The following is a 20,490-nucleotide window of genomic DNA, read 5'->3' as shown; positions in this document are numbered from 1 at the left end:
GAGTGACGGAGGATGAGAGGTGACCTGATAGAGGTGTATGCGATGTTGGGAGGCATTGATCATGTGGATAGTCAGAGGCTATTTCCCAGGGCTAAAATGGCTAGCACGAGAGGGCACAGATTTAAAGTGCTTGGAAGTAGATACTGAGGGGATGTCAGGGGTAAGTTTTTTACGCAGAGAGTGGTGAGTGCGTGGAATGGGCTGCCGGTGACGGTGGTGGAGGCAGATACGATAGGGTCTTTTAAGAGACTCCTGGACAGGTACATGGAGCTCAGAAAATAGAGGGCTATGGGTAACCTTATGTAATTTCTAAGGTAAAGACATATTTGGCACAGCTTTGTGGGCTGAAGGGCCTGTATTGTGCTGTAGGTTTTCTATGTTTTTATGTTTCTATCATCACAGGTATTCGTTCCAGAGATGTAGTTCTGGGCAAATACTCTCTCCTGTTGTGAAACTTCTTTAGCATGTGTCTGCGTGGGTTTTCTGCTCATTTAGAGCAATCTGTTTTGTGTTTGGAGTCTTAAGCAAGTCAAGCAGGGTGAGAAGCTGTCTTTTCATCAGTGCAGTGGCTGGAGCATTTTTGTGGTGGCATGCGGTGTGTTGTGGTATGTCGGCAAGAACGTGCTAAGACACTGCTTTAGGGATTCACTTCCTAACAAAAACCTGAGGACTTGTTTCATTGTTTGTATGAACTGTTCAGCAGGGCCATTATGCTGGATGATATGGTGTTGACTTGATGTGCCGAATACCATTTGCTTCCATAAATGCCTTGAACTCTTCAGACAGGAGTTGTGGGCCATTGTCACTTACGAGCTGTTAAGGAAGCCCAAAATGGTTAAAGATGGAACGCAGCTCCTCAGTGCATTTTTCAGATATAGTGCTCTTCATGATGGCAGACTCAGGCCATTTGCTATGTGCATCCACCATGACCAAGAACTTCTGGCCTTCTACAGGTCCTGCAAAAGCTATGTGAATCCGGTGGCATGGTTCTTCAGGCTATTCGCATGGATGCAAAGGAGCAAGTTGAAGAACATTTCTCACTTGTTGACAACGTGGGCATGCTTTGGCCTTCCCTTCAATTGTAACATACAGTCATGGCCACCAGAAATAGCTGCGTGAGTTTTCTTTCCTGCACACTATGTCACAGTGTCTTGCATGTAGCTCGTAAAGCACTTTCTTTCTTAATGGTGGAGGAATGACATTGTAAACATCCTGCTTAGACTGTGAGTTCCTTCCATCCAACCTGATAAGGTTTTAATGCTAGATTGGCACTCCTTTCCATTTGTGTGTTACCATGTCCACCACTTTAGATAGAACAGGGTCAGTACATTTGTGCTTCTTGACTTGTGCCACAGTTACCGGAGCTGTAAGTACTTCCTTGAAGTAAAAGATCTCCTTCAGGGATGGCTCTGGAGCTGTAACAGCTAAGGGAAGTCTGGATAGTCCAACAGCATTTGAATGGTGCACAGACCTCCTGTACTTTATATCGTACTGATGTGCAGATAGTAACAGAGCCCAACGTTGCACTCAATGAGCAGTCAGGGAAGGAATGTGGATCAAAACCTGGTATCAAGTGGCAATGATCTGTCGGTAGTATAAATTGTCGACCAAAGAAGAACTGGTGGAATTTCTTAACGCCAAAGACAATTACGAGTGCTTAATGCTCAATCTGTGCAGAGTGGCTTTCTGCCTTGCTTCATGTCCTTGATACAAAAGTGATTGGACGCTCTTCTCCTGAAGATGTGACATGCGAGATGATTGTCCCCACACCATAGGGTGATATGTCACAGGCCAACTGTATGGGCAATGATAGATTGAGGTATGTGAGGGCTTCTGACTGTGACAAAGCTGCTTTGGCCTCATCACAGTGATCTGTCCACTTTCAGTGTGTTGATTTATTTAAAAGCTCATGAAGCAGTTTCAGCATGCTAACTAGGTTAGAAACAAACTTTGTGTAGTACATTAGTAGTCATAAGAAAGATCTTAATTGTCTTACGTTCTGTGGTGATGGAGTCTCCACGATTACCTTCATCTTTGATAGTGCGTTGCGAAGCACTGAGCTGTTGATCACATGGTGCAAATATTTAATTGAAGGACGAAAGAACTCATACTTGTTCTTCTGGACCTTTAGTCCATTTTCCTTGAGTCTTTGTACTGTAGCATTCAAGTTTTGTAGGTGCTTTACCTCACTTGCCCCATCACTGAAATGTTCCCACATCTGATGGATTCACTTTCAAGGATGCTTCATCTAATGTTTTTCATATTTATTGTTTATTTATTTATTATTATTATTTCTTTCTTTTTGTATTTGCACAGTTCGTTGTTTTTGCACACTGGTTGAACACTCAGTTGGGGCAGCCTTTCATTGATTCTATTATGGATTTATTGAGTATGCCCTCAAGAAAATGAATCTCAGGGTGACATATATGTACATTGATAATACATATATTTTGAACTTTGAACTTTGTTCACATTCAGCCAAGTAGCTTTGCACCCCTGTCAGCCCACTCAGGATCTGGTCAATTGCTCACTGATAAAGTACAGGAGTCAAGGTGATGCCACATGGAGGCCTTCGGTACCTTGTGAGTCACTGTGGTCAACGGTTTCTGTGACTCTGAATCCACATGCATCTGCAAGTATGCTTGACACAATACTAAATGTCTGTCCTCTGGCTAGTCCTGCAAAGAGCTCATCAATTTTCAGCGGTAAGAATCAGGTTAATGGTTACCTTGAACTCTCCACAAAGCCTTGAAGATCTATCCCTTTTTAGGACTGGACCCATTTAAGTTGCCCAATTACTTACACACACTGGTTCTAATACCTTATTGTGGACCAGTCTTTCCAATTCAGCTTCTACCTTTAGTTTGAGCGTGTATGGAACAAGTTTTGCCTTCAGGAATTTGGCTGTTGTGTCAGGCTTAACAGTGATTACTTTCATACTGTCCAGTTCTCTGTTGAAAACTTCTGCATGTTTCTTCAATACCTCTCATTGACCGGTGCTCCCACCAATCAAGTGCACTTCATGCCAGTTTAGTTTGAGCTGCACCAACCACAAGCTGCCCAGACGTGCTAGGTAACCACCTTTAACAACGTACAATGGAAGTTTCTTTCCTTGTTCATTAATCTCCGCTTTAGCATATCCAGTTCTGCTCACCAGTACAACCTCACCAGTGTAAGTCTTTAAAATCAACTTTGCCCCTTCTGGGGTGAGATGCTGCAATTTCTTCTTGTAATCTGCCTTTGATACCACCTGTGTTACTGCACCATCTTCTTCCGCCTGCATCTTTTTTTTTTGAGAACACATACTTTTTTTTGCTGAAAGGAACAAAGGAATAAATATTGTGCGTGGACTTGTCACCTCATCGCTGGTTGTTATATTTGAGGTACTGGGAATAACACACATGAGAGTTGGAGAGGTGAGGAAAAAATGTGCCCAGAATGTCCTCTCACATTATGTTCAGTATGTAACACAACCTGTATGGGTCAAAATATACATTTTAGCGTGTTGCACCAGACAGTCAGCCATTCTTGTCTGGTGCGTGGTGTCAGGATTGGTCTCCTTTCGGATTAACCAGGTCATGATATGAATGTTCCTGACTCGACCCTTATTTTTTTTATGAGGCCGAGTGGCTAGCTCGACGCACAACCCAGCACGGATGGGGGTGGCCCGTCTGGATTCAAACTCGGGAGCCTTCGGTCTGCAGTCCGGTGCTGATGCCATTGTGCTACCAGCCGGCCAAAATATGCATGAAAACATAACACTGATATATGGCACGAAATAAGCTGAAAGAAAATTCAGAACTGTTTTGCTCACTGTGGTTTCGATCATTGATGCTAGGAGATGCCAGAAATGGCTGGGAATTAAAATGAAATTATATCACTACTTCAAAAAGTTAGGAATTATAAAGAATTTGAAGCTATTGACAGTCATCTTGAATGTTAAAATGAAAATGAAGATTTGAAGGATGCAGTTGTCAAAAGCACTGCATGAAAGCAGTCCATTATCTGCTCTAGGTGTCTGCGCTGATTTTGTTCGTTTACAGTCAAACCAAAGAACACGGCAGAGTACACTGGGTGAAATCCTCTGTCGATAACTACTACAAACTAATACACAGTTCTGTAGTACGGTTCTAATTTGTTCTGTATTTCATTTCAATACACAATTTGTTACTCAGTTAAACTAAACAAAATAATTAATCTTTTTTATACCTTTTTACCTTTTAATTTCCATGAAACCGGCTAATTGGGACAGCCACTTAATTAGGACATAATGTACTGGTCCCAATGTGACCCAATTAACTGGAATCCACTGTAGTTACACGTGTTCCATAACTCAAATGGCTCAATTCTGACCTTATAAAAATGTAAGCAAAACTTCTGTATTGAAAATGGCAGTATGTTTTTTAGCTTTCAAGGCATGTCCTCAAGTGGTTTTAAGGTAAGCCACAAAGTTATTCAAGAAATATTTTTTGCTGGTGATTAACATTTCTGTAATTCACTTTTCATAACTTCTGAAAAAGATTGGTTGTTCTGCAGTTTGTTTGTGCTGCTGACGTGAACTATGGAAGAACTTGGCACAGCCTAGTTTTTCAGTCTTGGCATCTCTGGGATGTCATTAGTAGATTAAACACTTTTATAAGGCTTTATTCAAGCAATTTAGCAAAATTATAATCCAATTGGATCATTTGATTAATCTGGGATAATTTTGCTGGCTGCTTCTGGACCACCAAAGTTCAGTCACATCACTGAGGAAATTACATCTTACTACTGAAGAGACACCAGGGGCTTATTGAAGTGCATTGTGAGTGGCACATTCAGATCTGGTTATTTTCTTACATTTCCCAGTTTCCATGGTGTTAATATTTTTGTGATGTTACCAGCACTGATATGTGCACCGCTAATGGTTGCTAAGGGACAACTTTTTTCACATGGGTTGTTATAATAGAAGTGTTGCTCTGAAATCAGATTGCAAATCTGTTGTTAGAAATTGCTAGTGAGTAAATCTAGAGCGGAATGTGCTTCCTGAAGATCATCTGATAGTATTGAGTGACTGAGATATGTTAAAATTACTATGTCATGTTAACTTGTGAGAAACTGGTTCTTTTACTCAGTTAAACTATATTGTAATATATTCTGTGACAATGGGATTGATGTCATTTGCAAATGATACAAAGGTAAGTAGAAGGGCAGATAGTATTGAGGAAACAGTGATTCTCCAGAAAGCAACACACACAAAATGCTGGTGGAACGCAGCAGGCCAGGCAGCATCTATAGGATGAAGTACAGTCGACGTTTCGGGTCAAGACCCTTCGTCAGGACTAATGGAAAAAAGAGATAGTAAGAGATTTGAAAGTGGGAAGGGGAGACCCGAAATGATAGGAGCAGACAGGAGGGGGAGGGATGAAGCTAAGAGCTGGCAGGTTGATTGGCAAAAGGGATACAAGGTTGGAGATGGGGGTGTATCATAGGACAGAAGGCCTTGGAAGAAAGAAAGGGGGAGGGGAGCATCAGAGGAAGATGGAGAACAGGCAAGGAGTTATTGTGAGAGGGAAAGAGAGAAAGACTTGGACAGGTTAAGAGAGTGAGCACAGAAGTGACAGATGGAGTTCAGCATGGGAAAGTGTATGGTCATGGTTTTGGTGGAAGGAGTGAAGGCATGGACTATTTTCTAAATGAGCAGAGTTTTCAAAAATTGGACGTGCGAAGGGACTTGTGAGTTCTAGTTTAGGATTTCCTAAAGGTTGGCTTGCAGGTTGAGGACTAGAATATAAAAGCAAGGATGTAATGCTGAGGCTTCATTATCTGTAGTTAGACCACATTTGGAGTGTTGTGTGCTGTTTTGGGCCACATCTCTAAGAAGGATGTGCTAGCATTGGACAGGATTCAGAGGACGTTTGCAAGAATGATCTCAGGGATGATAGGGTGTGGTCAATGTTTGATGGCTTCTGGGCCTGTACTCATTGAAATTTAGAAGGATGAGGGAGATCTTGTTGAAAGCTACAGAATATTGAAGGGCCTGGATAGAATGGATGTGAAATGATGTTTCCAGGAGCGGGAGTGTCTAAGACCAGACAGCACAGCCTCAGAATAAAAGGATGTCCCTTTAGAACAGAGGTGAGGAGAAATTTATTCAGCATGAGGGTGCTTAATGAGGGTACTCATTGCCACAGATGGATGTGATGGCCTTCATTGGGCATACTTAAAAGCAGAGATTGATAGGTTCTTGATTAGTAAGGGCATCAAAGATTACAAGGCATGGGCAGGAGAATGGGGTTAAGGGAGAATAATAAATCAGTTGTGATGGAATGGTGGAGCAGACTCAATGGGCTGAATGGCCTAATTCTGCTCCTGTGTTTTATGGTCCTACATTTATTCTGCTAAACTTGTAAGTGTGAATTCTCCTTGTGTTAGGTAGGTTTACAGCAGTAGATTGACTCCATTGATGGGGGATAGAGGGAGCATTGATTCACCATCTGCAATATAACATCTGGAATATGGGCTTATTTTAACCAAAGCTATTTGGGATACCTTTAAGGTGTTCTCAGCTGACATGATGAATTGAGGGACCAGGAAGCACTGATATGTTTGTTCCTGCTTTGTTTTAGTGATCTTCTTTATACGTCAGGGACTGTTGGTTATTTTCCAGACTTTGTTCTATCGGTGACATTGATCATTTCATGATGATACTCTATTAAAACTAAACATCAATGCTTGTTGGTTAGCCAAATTTATTTTTTCTTTGTTCATGTGGAAACAAACTTTCGAGTGGCCATGATAACACAGTGAGGCTCCCTGGTAAGATGGTGGCACGCTCAGCTGCAGTGGCTACTCTGGGTTCAAACAAAGGTGTATATGTTCTCTCTGTGTGTCTTCCTTTATGTTGCGAGTCCTTGATGGATACTAAGAGCATCAAGTGCTGCAGGACAATCCCATCAGTGAGTTGCTCGATCGCAATGGAGCTGGATTTATTGTGTACCATTGATGTGTTGTCACCGGAACTTGTTGCATATTATTGTGTTTTAAAAGGTGCACAGTCCAACAATAGGTACAAGTGATTGTTTTGGACATTTTTATTCAGATTGTAAGATCTTATTGGACATGGTCAATATAAAATACTGTAAGTCTAGTTCTCTGATTCATTGACAAGACTGATAGTGGAGGAGCTGTGTTGCTTTAGTTGTGGTGAGGTCTTGGCCTAGGCCATGGGTTCACCTGCCGCAGGTGCCCAGGACAGGAGACACCAAAACAGTGTGGGAGAGTCTCTGGGGGGGGGGGGGGGACGGACATTGGAATTTGTACTTGTTTGGGGGTGTGTCCCTCCTGTTGGGACTGCTTTCCAGAGGTTTTGCTCGGTGGAAGAACAAGCTGGACCAGGACAACATGCTATAAATCTACAGCCATGCCACTCAAGGACTTGGGCTATATCTATTTTCTTTGTAACTGTATGTTTATGTGAAATTCTAACCATATGTGCTGTTTGTGCAATGTGCTGCCATTGGTAATTTGTTTTGCATCTTGGCCTGGAGGAATGCTGTTTAATTTGGCTAAATTCATGAATGGTTAAATTATAATTAAACTTGAACTTGAACTTAACATGTGCTCTACTTTTAAACCAAATCATGATCCTGTTGCTTTGCATATATGGGTGATTAGATTGTTCTAACTGAATAAAGTAGCTACTGTATGATTTCTTTTACTTTTTCCATCTGTTCCTTTCTTAGTAAAGATATAATTTATAGTGTAATGCCGAAGGAGTCAGGATTGCAAGAGAAGTCTTGCACACTTCAAAGGAGAATGAGGCATTTTTTATTTTCCTCCAGGACTATGTTCAGAGGGGGCAGAGAATCCTCTGAGCTTCAAATACAGTGAGGATCAACCTCATTTGACACAACTGTTTCGTTAAGCACCCTGACTGTTCATTGCAGTCCATCACTGATTCAAAGCCTGCCATGACTGTTCCCGTACCCAATAGATGGCAGCAACTCATCAAGTTTTCTTAACTGTCCCAAGGTAACATCTTGATCTGAATGACCTAGAAAGATGGGAGTATCTGGCATTTGACAACGGGGAATCCAAGTCTTAAGAATAAATTCCCTCTTTCCAGTGGGCTTACTGATCAACCACATTGTAACCCTCCCTCACTTCAAGCACCGTTGCCAGTTCTGTTACTGTAATGCACAGCAAACATTGATACCTCAGCAATTATCTGGAGCCCATGACTTCAGCACACCATGAAGTATTCAATGTGCAGTTACTGCTGACAAAACAATTGAAGATGAATTTTGACCCCAATTATCTCAATGACAACAACAATTATGAGTGAGAGTGAACAGAAGCTATTGTTTCCTGAAGAGTGGCATTTTAGCTTCCAGATTAAACTTTAGTTGCTGTAGCACTCATGCAAATCATGCCCCCTTATTCTCTTAAATTGTAATCATAGCATGATCTTGTATTTTACTTGCGTTAAAATAGATAACAGTTTGGTTCCATGAGATTGAAAAAAAACACTTTCGGTGCACTGTGTCTTGGGTTTCAGCAAATAAGCATTTGCAAATTAGTATTGCAGTCTTTCAAATTTCCTTTGCTACGTCAGAATGTTTAAGATGGCTGCATAGTTGCAGAAGTAGTGAATTGGTTGGTCCAAGTAAGCCAGTGAATTCCCGGGTGTACTCCACTATTGGGCTTTACATGTGTAGAATCATGTCTTGCCTCAACTCTACAGTGGAGATGATGTAAGAACAGCACACACATTCATTTTAATGGAGGGAAGTGGATATGAAAGAGAGAGATAAATATATTTTGAATTTGCTTTGATGTTTTACAGTGATGAAAATTGAATGTGATCTAATTTTTATTTTACATTCTTACCTTTGAATTCTTAATTGATTTGAAGTTTGTTTGGCTGTTAATGAAAGTCAGAGACATTAAGTTTTAACAGCTGACAGAGCTCAGGGGATATGGCTGTGCCAGTTTTTAAAGTATTGGGTGTGGGGTTTATTTTGGAGCACTCAATACCTTTCAGTGCACTTAAAGCCCAGCAATTGCTAGGCAATTGTACATGTTGAACACTATTTAGGTCATGTTCTAATAACCGGAGATTAAGGAAATGATTTTGGATTTGTTCAATGCTGGATGTACATTAATAATGTTAATTGAACAATCATGATCTAAGTCAAGTCAAGTTCAAGTTTATTGTCATCTGACTGTAGATGTACACAACCAAATGAAACAACATTCCTCTGGACCACAGTGCACCCACGAAACATATATCATACACAGCACATAAAACAAGATATTACCACAAATAATAATGTATAATTCAAAGCGTAGTGTGCACCACAGATAAATCAGACCTAATCACAGGATACTGTATAATGGTTAATTAACCTACCCAGTACATCTTTGGACTGTGGGAGGAAACCAGAGCACCAGGGGAGAACCCACGCGTTCAACAGGGAGGACAAACAGAGATTCCTTACAGAACAGTGCCAGAATAGAACTCCAATCTCTGGAATGCCCCAGATTGTAGTACCATCATGCTTACCGTGACACTACCGTGATGCCCAGATGTGGGTGATCTGGGAGGCATCCCATCTCCCTGATTGTTACATCTGTGGAAAGTGCACCCAGCTGCAAGTCCTTGGAATGTAGAAGGTTGAAAGGAATTTTCATAAAGGTATACACAATTACAAGGGGTATAGAAAAGGTAAATGCAAGCAGGCTTTTGCCACTGAGGCTGGGCGGGATGACAAATAGAGGTCATAGGTTAAGGGTGAATGGTGAAAAATTTAAGGGTAATGTGAGGGGAAATTTCTTCACTCAGAGGATCATGAGAGTGGAATGTGCTGCCGGCATGTGGTGCATACGAGCTCAATTTCAGCATTTAAGTGAAGGTTGGATAGGTATATGGATAGTAAGGGTATGGAGGGCTATGGCCTTGGTGCAGGTCAATGGGAGTAGGCAGTTTAAATGGTTTCATCATGGACTAGATGGGCTGAAGAGCCTGCTTCTATGCTGTACTTCGCTATTACTCTGTGATTCTGACCATCAGGGCTAATAGTGGAAACATGCCTGGAGTCAGAAAAGTGAGGGGAGGTCTGTAATGTATACATACTTTGGTTCAGTATTTACCCATGACAGCGAACTTCATAAATGTGAGAACAGCATAAAATCGACTGATATGCTTTAACATGTCAATGTTAGGAAAGAAGGTGTGCTGATGATGCACCATCAATAACTCTCGGAGACGGGAGGCGAACGATAGGTTTTTATTAGCTGCAAGAGACCACGATTAGTAGCAAGAGACCACCACACAACATCCTGGAGACTGAGGGAGGAGCAGTGCCTCCAATCGCCTTTATACAGGGGTCTGTGGGAGGAGCCACAGGAGCAGTCAGCAGAGGGGTGTGTCCAGACAGGAATATGTAGTTTGCCTCAGCTGAAACTTTAGAAAAACATTAGGATAGCTAGGTCTCTGGTGCTGGGTGGGTTATATTTCAGGTTACTACGGGAAGTGAGGAAAGAGATTGTGGAGCTTTTGCTGATAACTTTTTGTAATAGAGTTAACCCTGGGAATTATAGACCAGTGTCTCTTTTGCCAATGGTGGGCAAACTATTGGAAAGGATTCTTAGACTCAGGATTTACGATTATTTGGAGAAGCAGAGTCTGATTAGGGTTATTTACCTTGGCTTTGTGAGAAGCAGGACATGCCTCATGAACACGATTAATTTTTTTGAGGAAATGACAAAGCAAAATGATGAAGATAGAGCAGTGGATGTAATGTATATGAATTTTAGAAAGGCTTTTGACAAGGTGCCCCATAGTAGGCTCATTCAGAAATACAGGAGGCATGGGATCCAGGGAGACATGGCAATTTGGATTCAGTATTAGCTTGCCTACGAAGGGCAGAGGGTGGTAGTAGATGGATTATATTCTGCCTGGAGGTTAGTGACCATTGGTACTCCGCAAAGATCTGTTCTGGGACCCCTGCTCTTTGCGATTTTTATACATGACTTGGATGAGGAAGTGGAAGGCTGTGTTAGTAAGTCTGCCGCTGACACGAAGGTTGGTGGTGCTGTGGATAGTGTGGAAGTTTGCTGTGAGTTACATCGGCACATTGAGAAGTAGCTGATGAAGTTCGATTTGGAAAGTTGAAAGTGAAGGCAAAGTACGAGGTTAATGGTAGGATTCTTAGCAGTGTGTAGGAACAAAGCAATATTGAGATCCACATTCATACACCCTCAAGGTTGTCATGCGTTGATAGGGTTGTTAAGAAGGCAAGTGGTGTGTTGGCCTTCGTTATTCTGGGATTGAGTTCAAGAACTGCAACATAATGGTGTAGCTCTATAGAACTGTGATTAGACCAACTTGGAGTATTATGTTCAGTTCTGGTTGCCTCATTTTAGGCAGAAACGGCCAATACAACGGGGCCTAATTTTAAGGTGACTGGAGGGAAGTATAGAGGGTGGGGATGTCAGAGGTAGGTTTTCTTTTTACACAGAGTGGTAGATGCATGGAACGTACTGCCAGGCTGGTGGTACAGGCAGATGCATTAAGGATATTTCTGCGACTCCTACATAGGCACATAGATGAAAAAGAAATGGAAGGCTGTGTAGGAGTGAAAGGTTGGATTGATCTTACAGTAGGTTAAATGGTCAGCAAGATTTTGTGTGCTGAAGGACCTGTATTGTGCTATACCGTTCTATGTTATAGGAATGTGCTGGTAAAATGAATCAATGTTTATTTAATTGATGTCAATAACCTGATTTTGTCCTTTCCATATGCATACAGTATTTGTGTTGCTTATTACATATCATGTTAATTAAACTATTTTGTTTAAGTACACTCAGTGGCCACTTTATTAGGTACACCTGTACACCTGCTTGTTAATGCACATGTCTAATCAGCCAATCATGTGGCAGCATCTCAATGCATAAAAGCATGCAGACTTGGTCAAGTAGTTCAGCTGTTATTCAGACCCACCTTCCAAATAGAAAAGAAATGTAATCCAAGTGACTTTGACCGTGGAACATTGGTGGCATATGGGGTGATTTGAGTACTGCAGAAACTGTTGATCTTCAGGGAATATCAGGCACAACAGTCTCTAGAGTTTACAAAGAATGGTGTGAGAAACAAACCAAATCCAGTGAGTGGCAGTTCTGTGGGTGAAAACACCTTGTAAATGAGAGAGGTCAGAGGAGAAAGGCCAGACTGGTTCACACTGACAAAGTGATGTGCAGAAGATCATTGAACACACAACACATCGAACCTTGAACGGATGGGCGACCACAGAAGAACGCACCAGTTTCCACTTCTGCACCTAATAAAGCACCCAGTGCATGTACTTTAAAAGTAGACTGGATTGCAAATGTATGCAAAAAAATGACATGATTACTTTTTCAGTTTGTGCTCTATAGGCTATAAACCAGGGATGAAACAGTATGGCTTTAAAGTTAATCACTTGCACTAAATGTACTGCTGCACACATGCAATCATCCTGTATTAATCTTATTTCTCCAACAGGACAATATTACTTTGTTTTTGAGAGCATGCGAAGAGCTTGGACTTAAGGGATCACAGCTTTTTGACCCAGGTGATCTCCAAGATATGACCAACAGAGCTACCATCAAGTAAGTAAGGACCAGAATTGGTTATAATGAATATTTTTAAAAGGTGTGTTGTGCTTTACACATTAAAAAAAAGAAAGAACACTAAATATAGAAGCTAATTTGAATTAGTTCTTAGTTCTTGAAATAATAATTGCATAATGCTTGCTTCTGTCATGTGTTGGCACATGGCCAAGTGGTTAAGGCGTTCATTTAGTGATCTGAAGGTCGCTAGTTCGAGCCTTGGCTGTGTCCTTGCTCTGCGACAACACTGATGCCAAGCTGTATGGGTCCTTATGCCCTTCCCTTGAACAACATTGGTGGCATGGAGAGGGGAGACTCAGCATGGGCAACTGCCGGTCTTCCATAAAAAAACCTTGCCCAGGCTTGCGCCCTGGAAACTTTCCAAGGCCCAAATCGAGACTAACAGAGGCCTACTACTGCTTCTATCATTTAAATAATAATTAGGAAAATGTATGCACTTTGTGTCAGCTTATCTTAAATCTGGAGATAAGAACCCCGGTGTAAAAATTATTATATCCACTGCTCACAGTACGTTTGTGTGATCAGTAAGTTGTAGATATAATAACCCAAAAATAATTGTCAATGTTCTTTTGAGTGGAGAATGGATTTTTAGCCAGCCTTCCTTGAAAAAAAAGTTAATTAAGCTTAGCTTACCTTTCTTGAAGTTAATCTCTATCTTTCCCTTTCGTAAATTTTAAAAATTCGTAAGGCAAACATAATAAATTTCTGTTAAATAATTGGCTTAAGCCAAAATGGGATTTAATTTTTCTAAAGGTATGCTCAGTAGATTTAATTTAAATAAAAGTTGTAAATTGATTTTAATTAACGCTATTTCCAACATTAAAATTTATTGATAATGTCGAATAGCAAAGTTACTAAAAACTGGAACCCAAAGCAATAGGAATGAAGATATAGCCTAAGATACAATTTTATACAAGACTTTGAAAACACATTTTCTCACTAAGTGACATGATCAGGCTCAAATATAAGGCTAGCATGTGAAACCTGTGTTTGTTGTTTGCTGCACAAATACTTGATTCCGGGTCGAACTTGAGATGAGTACACGTGGATTTCACCTTCAACTGAAATGAGACAATATCTATCTTTGCCCTTGATGCTTATTAAACAAGATAAACCTTGCTCAGACATGTAAGAAGTTGAAAGCCGCAGCAAAATATCCATTGCTTTCCTATGAATGGCAGAATAATCTTTTTTCACAGAAATCCAGAACTTGTCCAGGGGCATTTCAGTAAATCTCATCTTAAGTGCATGATCAGACTGCATCTCACAAAGGTATTTCAAAGTCAATTTCTTATGCTGAGCAGAAGATTCTGAGAAAAGGTCCCTCACCCAGTCATACACTTGTGTTGAAAGGGAGGTAAAATACTACTCAGTTTTGTTTTGCTATTCTTCCACGTGGTTTTCAATAAGACTTGAGAAACCATCTGATATCCTTCCTCACTCTCAAGCCCAAACAGCTGTGGAATCATTTCAAGTTTTCCTTTGCAACATGATTTTTCCAAAGATTCAGTTTCCTTTTAAATCCAAGAATGTTGTCACTTGAAGTCAAAGCATTTTCTCCGGCCCTTGCGGAGACTTGTTCAACTGGGTCATATGATGAGAAAGGTCTGCTAAGTAGGCTGGTTTCTGCAGTCATTCATCTTCAAAACACTCTGCAAAGTCTGGCCTACTGTTTTCTTGAAATTACTCCTACAATTCACCATTCAGCTCAAACACCTTGTTGAGAACTCCTCTGCTAAACCACCGGATTTCTGTACGTAGCAGGAGATTGGTGTGCTCCTTGTCCAAGTTTTCACACTTTTTTTAAACATTCTCGAGTAAACTGGTCTTTGTTTAATAAAGCTAACCATTTGTAGCATCATCCAGATATTTTTGATTTCTTCTTCAAGTGTCTTTGACACCAACACATATCTATGAAGAAAGCAGTGAGTTGTGACGTCAGGATTTTCTTCATTTTACAAGAGAAACAAAACTTCTCATGGAGTCAGCCTTTGATAGGGTACCATCAGTGCAGATGCCAACACAGTTCCTCCAAGACGGACCTTTTGTTTCCAGATATGAAGACAAAACATGAAATATATCTTGCTCTTTGCAACTGAAAAAAAAATTGTGAATTTCACCATCATTTACAAATCTTACAAATGCTACAACATGACATTTATTGGTGAAATCTGTTTGCTTATCAACTTGGAGGGAGAAGCTGTTGTTTTTCAGTTTATCACACAAAACTTCTTCAGCATCTTCTGACATATCAATATGTCGATTCGTACTGGTTGAGAGTGGCCACTTTCTCACCCCAACAGAAACCATGCAAAAACCCATTCTCATGCTGTCTTCTCACGCACACAGAGGACGCATTACAGGCTGCAGTCACAGTTCGCCAAGGCTTCAAGTGATTCCTGGTTAACAATCACTCTGAAGCCCCCTCGTGCCATTTACAACCCACATCAAATCACCATTGATGACCACCCTTTCACCACGGTTGAGCAGTTCACCTACCCGGGCAGCGTCATCTCGAACAACACTACAGTAGTAAGGGACATTGACAATTGACTCGACAGAGCTTGTAATGCCTTCAGGTACCTGCAGAAATGTGTGTGGAAGAACTACCAGCTGCGTCTGTCCAGAAAAATCCAGGTGTACAAGGCTGTCGTCACAACCCATGGCTCTGAACCCTGGGTCTTGTACCACAAGCACATCCAGTTGCTCAAGTGCTTCCATCAGCACTGACTCCACTCCGTCATGAGTATCAACTGGTTGGATCGCGTCTCCAACAATGAGGTCCGGGAGAAGGCTCAACTCCCAAGCATTGAAGCCACATGGCAGCTCTGCATGGTCAACTCCAGGTCACTGAAAGCAGTACTCTAAGGCGAACTCTCTCCGGCCGAGAAAGATAGTGGTGCTCCACGCAAGAGGTACAAAGGCCAACCTAAACAGAAGCTCTCTCAGGCAAATATCAAGGTGAAGGAGTGGCAGCAGCTGGCTTTTGGCAGAGACTGCTGCAGGACGCTGATACACAGCAGCCAAGAACTTTGAGGAAACCAGATTAGTGACTGCTGAAGAGAAGAGGAGATGCAGGAAGGATCCTACTACCCAAGCGCCCACATCCCAGCTGTTCCTGCGTCCCTACTGCTCCCGAGCCTGTAGATCCAGAATTGGCCACTATAGTCAGGAACAATCGCGCCGTTGCTCCTGAAACCTTTGCAATTTCTCGGACTGCATCTTGTCCTGGCACTTTACCTGCTATAATTTTACATGTTGGCATTATTAGGTTCTCACCAACTGTGTGACATTTCCTTTTCTAGGTAATAAGTTCTGCCTCTAAATAATGTGCTTCCTGGGTTATTTTACTGACTGTGACTTTATTAACAAAAGCTTTACTCTGTTTGTCTTGAGATTCCAATTGTCGTTTAAAATAATCAGCACTGTTACATGTCATGTGGCTATAATTCGTAATTAAGTGTCTTTTCAATTTCACTGGAGCCATTGCTGTATTTAGAAGTTGTTTGCCACAGACTAGGCACAAAGGAAAAGGACAACCTGAATCACCAGTCTAGGTAAAATCCATGGATAAGTAACTTCCATTGCAAAGACGGATATTTTTGTGTCCATTATTGCCCTAGTACCGTCAAATGACTCGGAAGATAGTATATTCAAAAACTGCCACATTGTACATTCAGACATGTCTGTAAAACAAATATAAAAATGGGCAAGTCTATTCAACACGCAGAAAACACACTTCACACTCCTCTTCAGCCTTCCGTCCTACCCTCCGTACAATACAGTGCTCACCAGTTATCAGCCTACCATCTTTCCCTCCATGCTATACAGTGCTCACCAGTTATCAGCCTACCATCTTTCCCTCCGTGCAATACAGTGCTCACCAGTTATCAGCCTACCATCTTTCCCTCCGTACAATACAGTGCTCACCAGTTATCAGCCTACCATCTTTCCCTCCGTGCAATACAGTGCTCACCAGTTATCAGCCTACCATCTGTCCCTCCGTACAATACAGTGCTCACCAGTTATCAGCCTACCATCTTTCCCTCCGTGCAATACAGTGCTCACCAGTTATCAGCCTACCATCTTTCCCTCCATGCTATACAGTGCTCACCAGTTATCAGCCTACCATCTTTCCCTCCGTGCAATACAGTGCTCACCAGTTATCAGCCTACCATCTTTCCCTCCGTACAATACAGTGCTCACCAGTTATCAGCCTACCATCTTTCCCTCCATGCTATACAGTGCTCACCAGTTATCAGCCTACCATCTTTCCCTCCGTGCAATACAGTGCTCACCGGTTATCAGCCTACCATCTTTCCCTCCGTACAATACAGTGCTCACCGGTTATCAGCCTACCATCTTTCCCTCCGTACAATACAGTGCTCGCCAGTTATTAGCCTACCATCTTTCCCTCCGTACAATACAGTGCTCACCAGTTATCAGCCTACCATCTTTCCCTCCGTACAATACAGTGCTCACCAGTTATCAGCCTACCATCTTTCTCTCCGTACAATACAGTGCTTCACTTGCAATATCAACGGCCTCCCCATCGCGCATCAAAAGCTGAGAATGGACTCAACCAAATAAACATGGTCCTACTGCGCACTGCCATACTGGGCTGAGAGACCTCTAATGGGTCTGCTCAGTTACTGTCTACCACTATGAGCGCTAGCATTACATGTCATGTGTAGTTCAAAAAACGCTTAGTTTTTAAAATCACAATCTCTCGTGGAACCCTACAGTTTCGCGGAACCCCAGTTGAGAAACCCTGGTGTGCATGTTTACCAATTACAAGATTTGTTACAATCTCGCATGTTTCCTACTAGTAAACTGCACTTCTACCTTTTGTCACAATAATGCTCAGCCTGTATGCTACAGGTTCTTGTTTGCTTTATTATTGGTAAAACTTATTATATCTCAGCAATGGCCAGACTTCTGGAACTTGCTTTAAGGTTTCTGCACTTAATGTTACTCACTGTATTTATGTGTCATATTAATATGCCATTTAATTAATTATGCCAAAACATTGTTAATAAGTAGAATGCAAGTTATTCATATCCATAAAGATGTTTCCAACATATTGTTTAGTAAATAGAAAAGCCCTGCTACAAAATGCTACAGAACACAAAATTATTTTGACATATTTATCAGATACAGCTGTATTGCAGTCACCATTTACTTCCAATGTGCTCCTTGATTCTGCATTTTATTGCACATGAACAGACAGCTCTATGAATAACAAAAGAAAATATAAACAGGTAATTCGATCTTAGCCATTACAACCCATGTAAATACTGTAAAGTACGGCAGATGCAAATAAATTATTTTGATTTGAATGTAGGCCTCTGCTATACTAGCAAGGTAATTGCAACCTTTTTTACTTTTGTGGATCATAGCACTACGTGAAGTTGGTTGGAGGTGATTCTTCAGTTCATTTGATCACATCCTTCCAGAGCAATCTTTGAAGCACTTTCTGCCTTCGGCATCTGACATTATTTAAGCGAGTCTTGTTCTGGCTTCAACCATAATACTTCATAGTCTGTTCCAGATGTTAATCATACTTCAAGTAAATGGATGTCTTTCTTATACTTATCACATTACCACTGTAAAGACTAAATTCAATTATACAGGAATTATAGTAGGGATATGATGATAATTGTACTGGCTACTGCCTACAGCAACATTGTAAATTAATTATTTTTAATGTATTTATGATTCTTTGATCAGAGCAATTCTTTAATTATATACAATATATTTCATTTTTTTTGCTGGTCTTACTGATCCTTGGATTACTAGTTCTGCTCCAATTAAACTTATTTTTAAGTTGCTCAAGTTTAGCATATGGAAGGTAATGATTTAATGTAGCCCCAAGGTATACTCAGTCTACTGTAATTAACACAATGCACATGTTATGATTATGGTTCTCTGTGCAAGATACTGACAGTAAGTTACCATATATCAGGTGTGGATAACATCACTCACCTCAGCACTGAACCAAATCCACAACCTAGGAATTCACTTTCAAAAACTGTACAACCCATGCTCTCAGTATTTTTATTTTTAAAACATTTTTTCTCAGCTCAAGCTGGTAAAACCTGAGGTACAGGCATAGCCAAGCACACTCATTTCTCAACAGATAGGAACTTTCGAACTATTCTAGTGGTGTTTAGTACTGTGGCTTTCTGGAGATTTACATAGATATTATTATGTGGTTGTAATTGTGTAATGCTATTGCACTGTGACTTTGGGATGATGCCAGATGTAGATATTACTGCTGGGACAATGTATACCCACCTCATGTTCCATAGTCTTTCAATTTCCTCTTTTAATTCAGCATACCTGGTGCTTTTCACTTATTGATTTCTGTAAGTTATATGTGTTTGGAATGGCTATATCTTTTTAGTAAATTGTTCTTGATTGTTTATCCTATATTATTATATCTGATTGTCCAATCTGTAATAACTCAACTGTATTATTTTCTTCTTATTATTAGTTTTTTAATTTTGTGTTTGCATAGTTTGACTACTTTTACACGTTGATTGTGTGTCATTCTGTGAATGCCTGCAAGAAAATGCCTCTCTGGGTAGTATATGGTGACATCTTCGTACGGTACTTTGTTAGTAAATTTACTTTGAATAACTTCAATGACCAGGTTATTCGCTTGATCCTTTATTTTTCAGAACATTTGATTGATTTTAGATCAGGTATCCAAAACATTCGGCCTAGACCTTCCCTTAGAGTCCAATATTTTACGTGTAATGTAAGTGAATCTTAACAAAACCCCATCCGTAAGTGTGCATTGTGGTTTGTGTACGTGTGGTTGATGTCTGACCTGGGCCTTCTACATAAGAAGCACAGAAGTTAATTGTGACATGAGTTTGAGCCTTCAGCTCTGAGGCAGGTCTTACTTGAAGGCTGGGGCCTGTTTCAGTGTTCAATTGCTGGGAAGTTCCTGGCGAGTTGAAGAGTCAATGGATTCCAAGGTATGCTTGTTCTATAACTTGCATACTTATGGATTAATGCTCTTCCCACTCCCCTCCTACAACTCCTGGCGGCTCTTCATGGTCCTGTGAGTAACTCCTCAAATCTGTCTCTGCACTCTCCTTAGTCACACTCTCTCTGGATCACCACCCCAAGCCTCCCCAGTCTCAATCACACCATCTTTCATCCCAAACATATGCGCAGTGAATAATCTTCTCAGGCTGCACATCCCAGCACTTGCACCCATTCTGCAGCTCTATAAGCTCTCTCCACCACCAGCTTCCTTCATCAACCATGCACAGTGACAGGGATTTACTATAGATTGTGGCAATTCAGAAATACACCTTCCTCAGCCTTTTGCAAACTTCATGCTTGTCAGGAGTGGTTGCCATTCACACCATGGTATTTCATCTCCAGTATGTGATTTAACTCTTGCAAAGTGACTGCTTCCAAGATGATTCCCATTTGCTATCTTAACTTCCTTCCGATGTAGATCCCTGCCAGTTAAAATGCCTTTTTGACAGAGAATCAACAATTACGACTTTTCCTCAGACACTCTCCCAACTTACCAGTGCCGTCAGCATCACACCCCCTCCTTAAACAGGTATACTCGATTACCTCTACACCTGCCTAATTTCTCTCCCTTTCTTAGGTTCTGCTACAGCCCATCACCAAGTAGTTTCGTGAACACTTTTTGGATACTTACAGGCATTTTTATGGCACTTACACCACTGAGGAGCTCAAAATTTAGTTTTGTCTAACTCTTTGAAGATTGTATTTTTACTGCTATCTGCTCATTTGGGATTATGCTCAATGGCTGCCTGTAATTTCAGTTGATGACCAAAGAGTCCATCA

The 20,490-nt window shown here is 41.0% G+C and overlaps 1 protein-coding gene across 11 annotated transcripts in view; it reads left to right on the top strand.

The window, feature by feature from the left end:
* LOC140737934 (LIM and calponin homology domains-containing protein 1-like) overlaps positions 1 to 20,490 on the top strand; it is a 356,743-nt gene that overhangs the window by 202,316 nt on the left and 133,937 nt on the right. For all 11 annotated transcript variants that reach the window (XM_073064758.1, XM_073064764.1, XM_073064756.1 and 8 more), the window contains exon 4: positions 12,524 to 12,630. In XM_073064758.1, coding sequence (XP_072920859.1) covers positions 12,524 to 12,630 — 107 coding nt within the window. The remainder of the gene's footprint in view (positions 1 to 12,523; positions 12,631 to 20,490) is intronic.

The sequence above is a fragment of the Hemitrygon akajei genome, chromosome 13, assembly GCF_048418815.1.
Source record: "Hemitrygon akajei chromosome 13, sHemAka1.3, whole genome shotgun sequence".
In the NCBI taxonomy this organism is placed as follows: domain Eukaryota; kingdom Metazoa; phylum Chordata; class Chondrichthyes; order Myliobatiformes; family Dasyatidae; genus Hemitrygon; species Hemitrygon akajei.
This window is presented reverse-complemented; position numbering and strand designations above follow the sequence as displayed.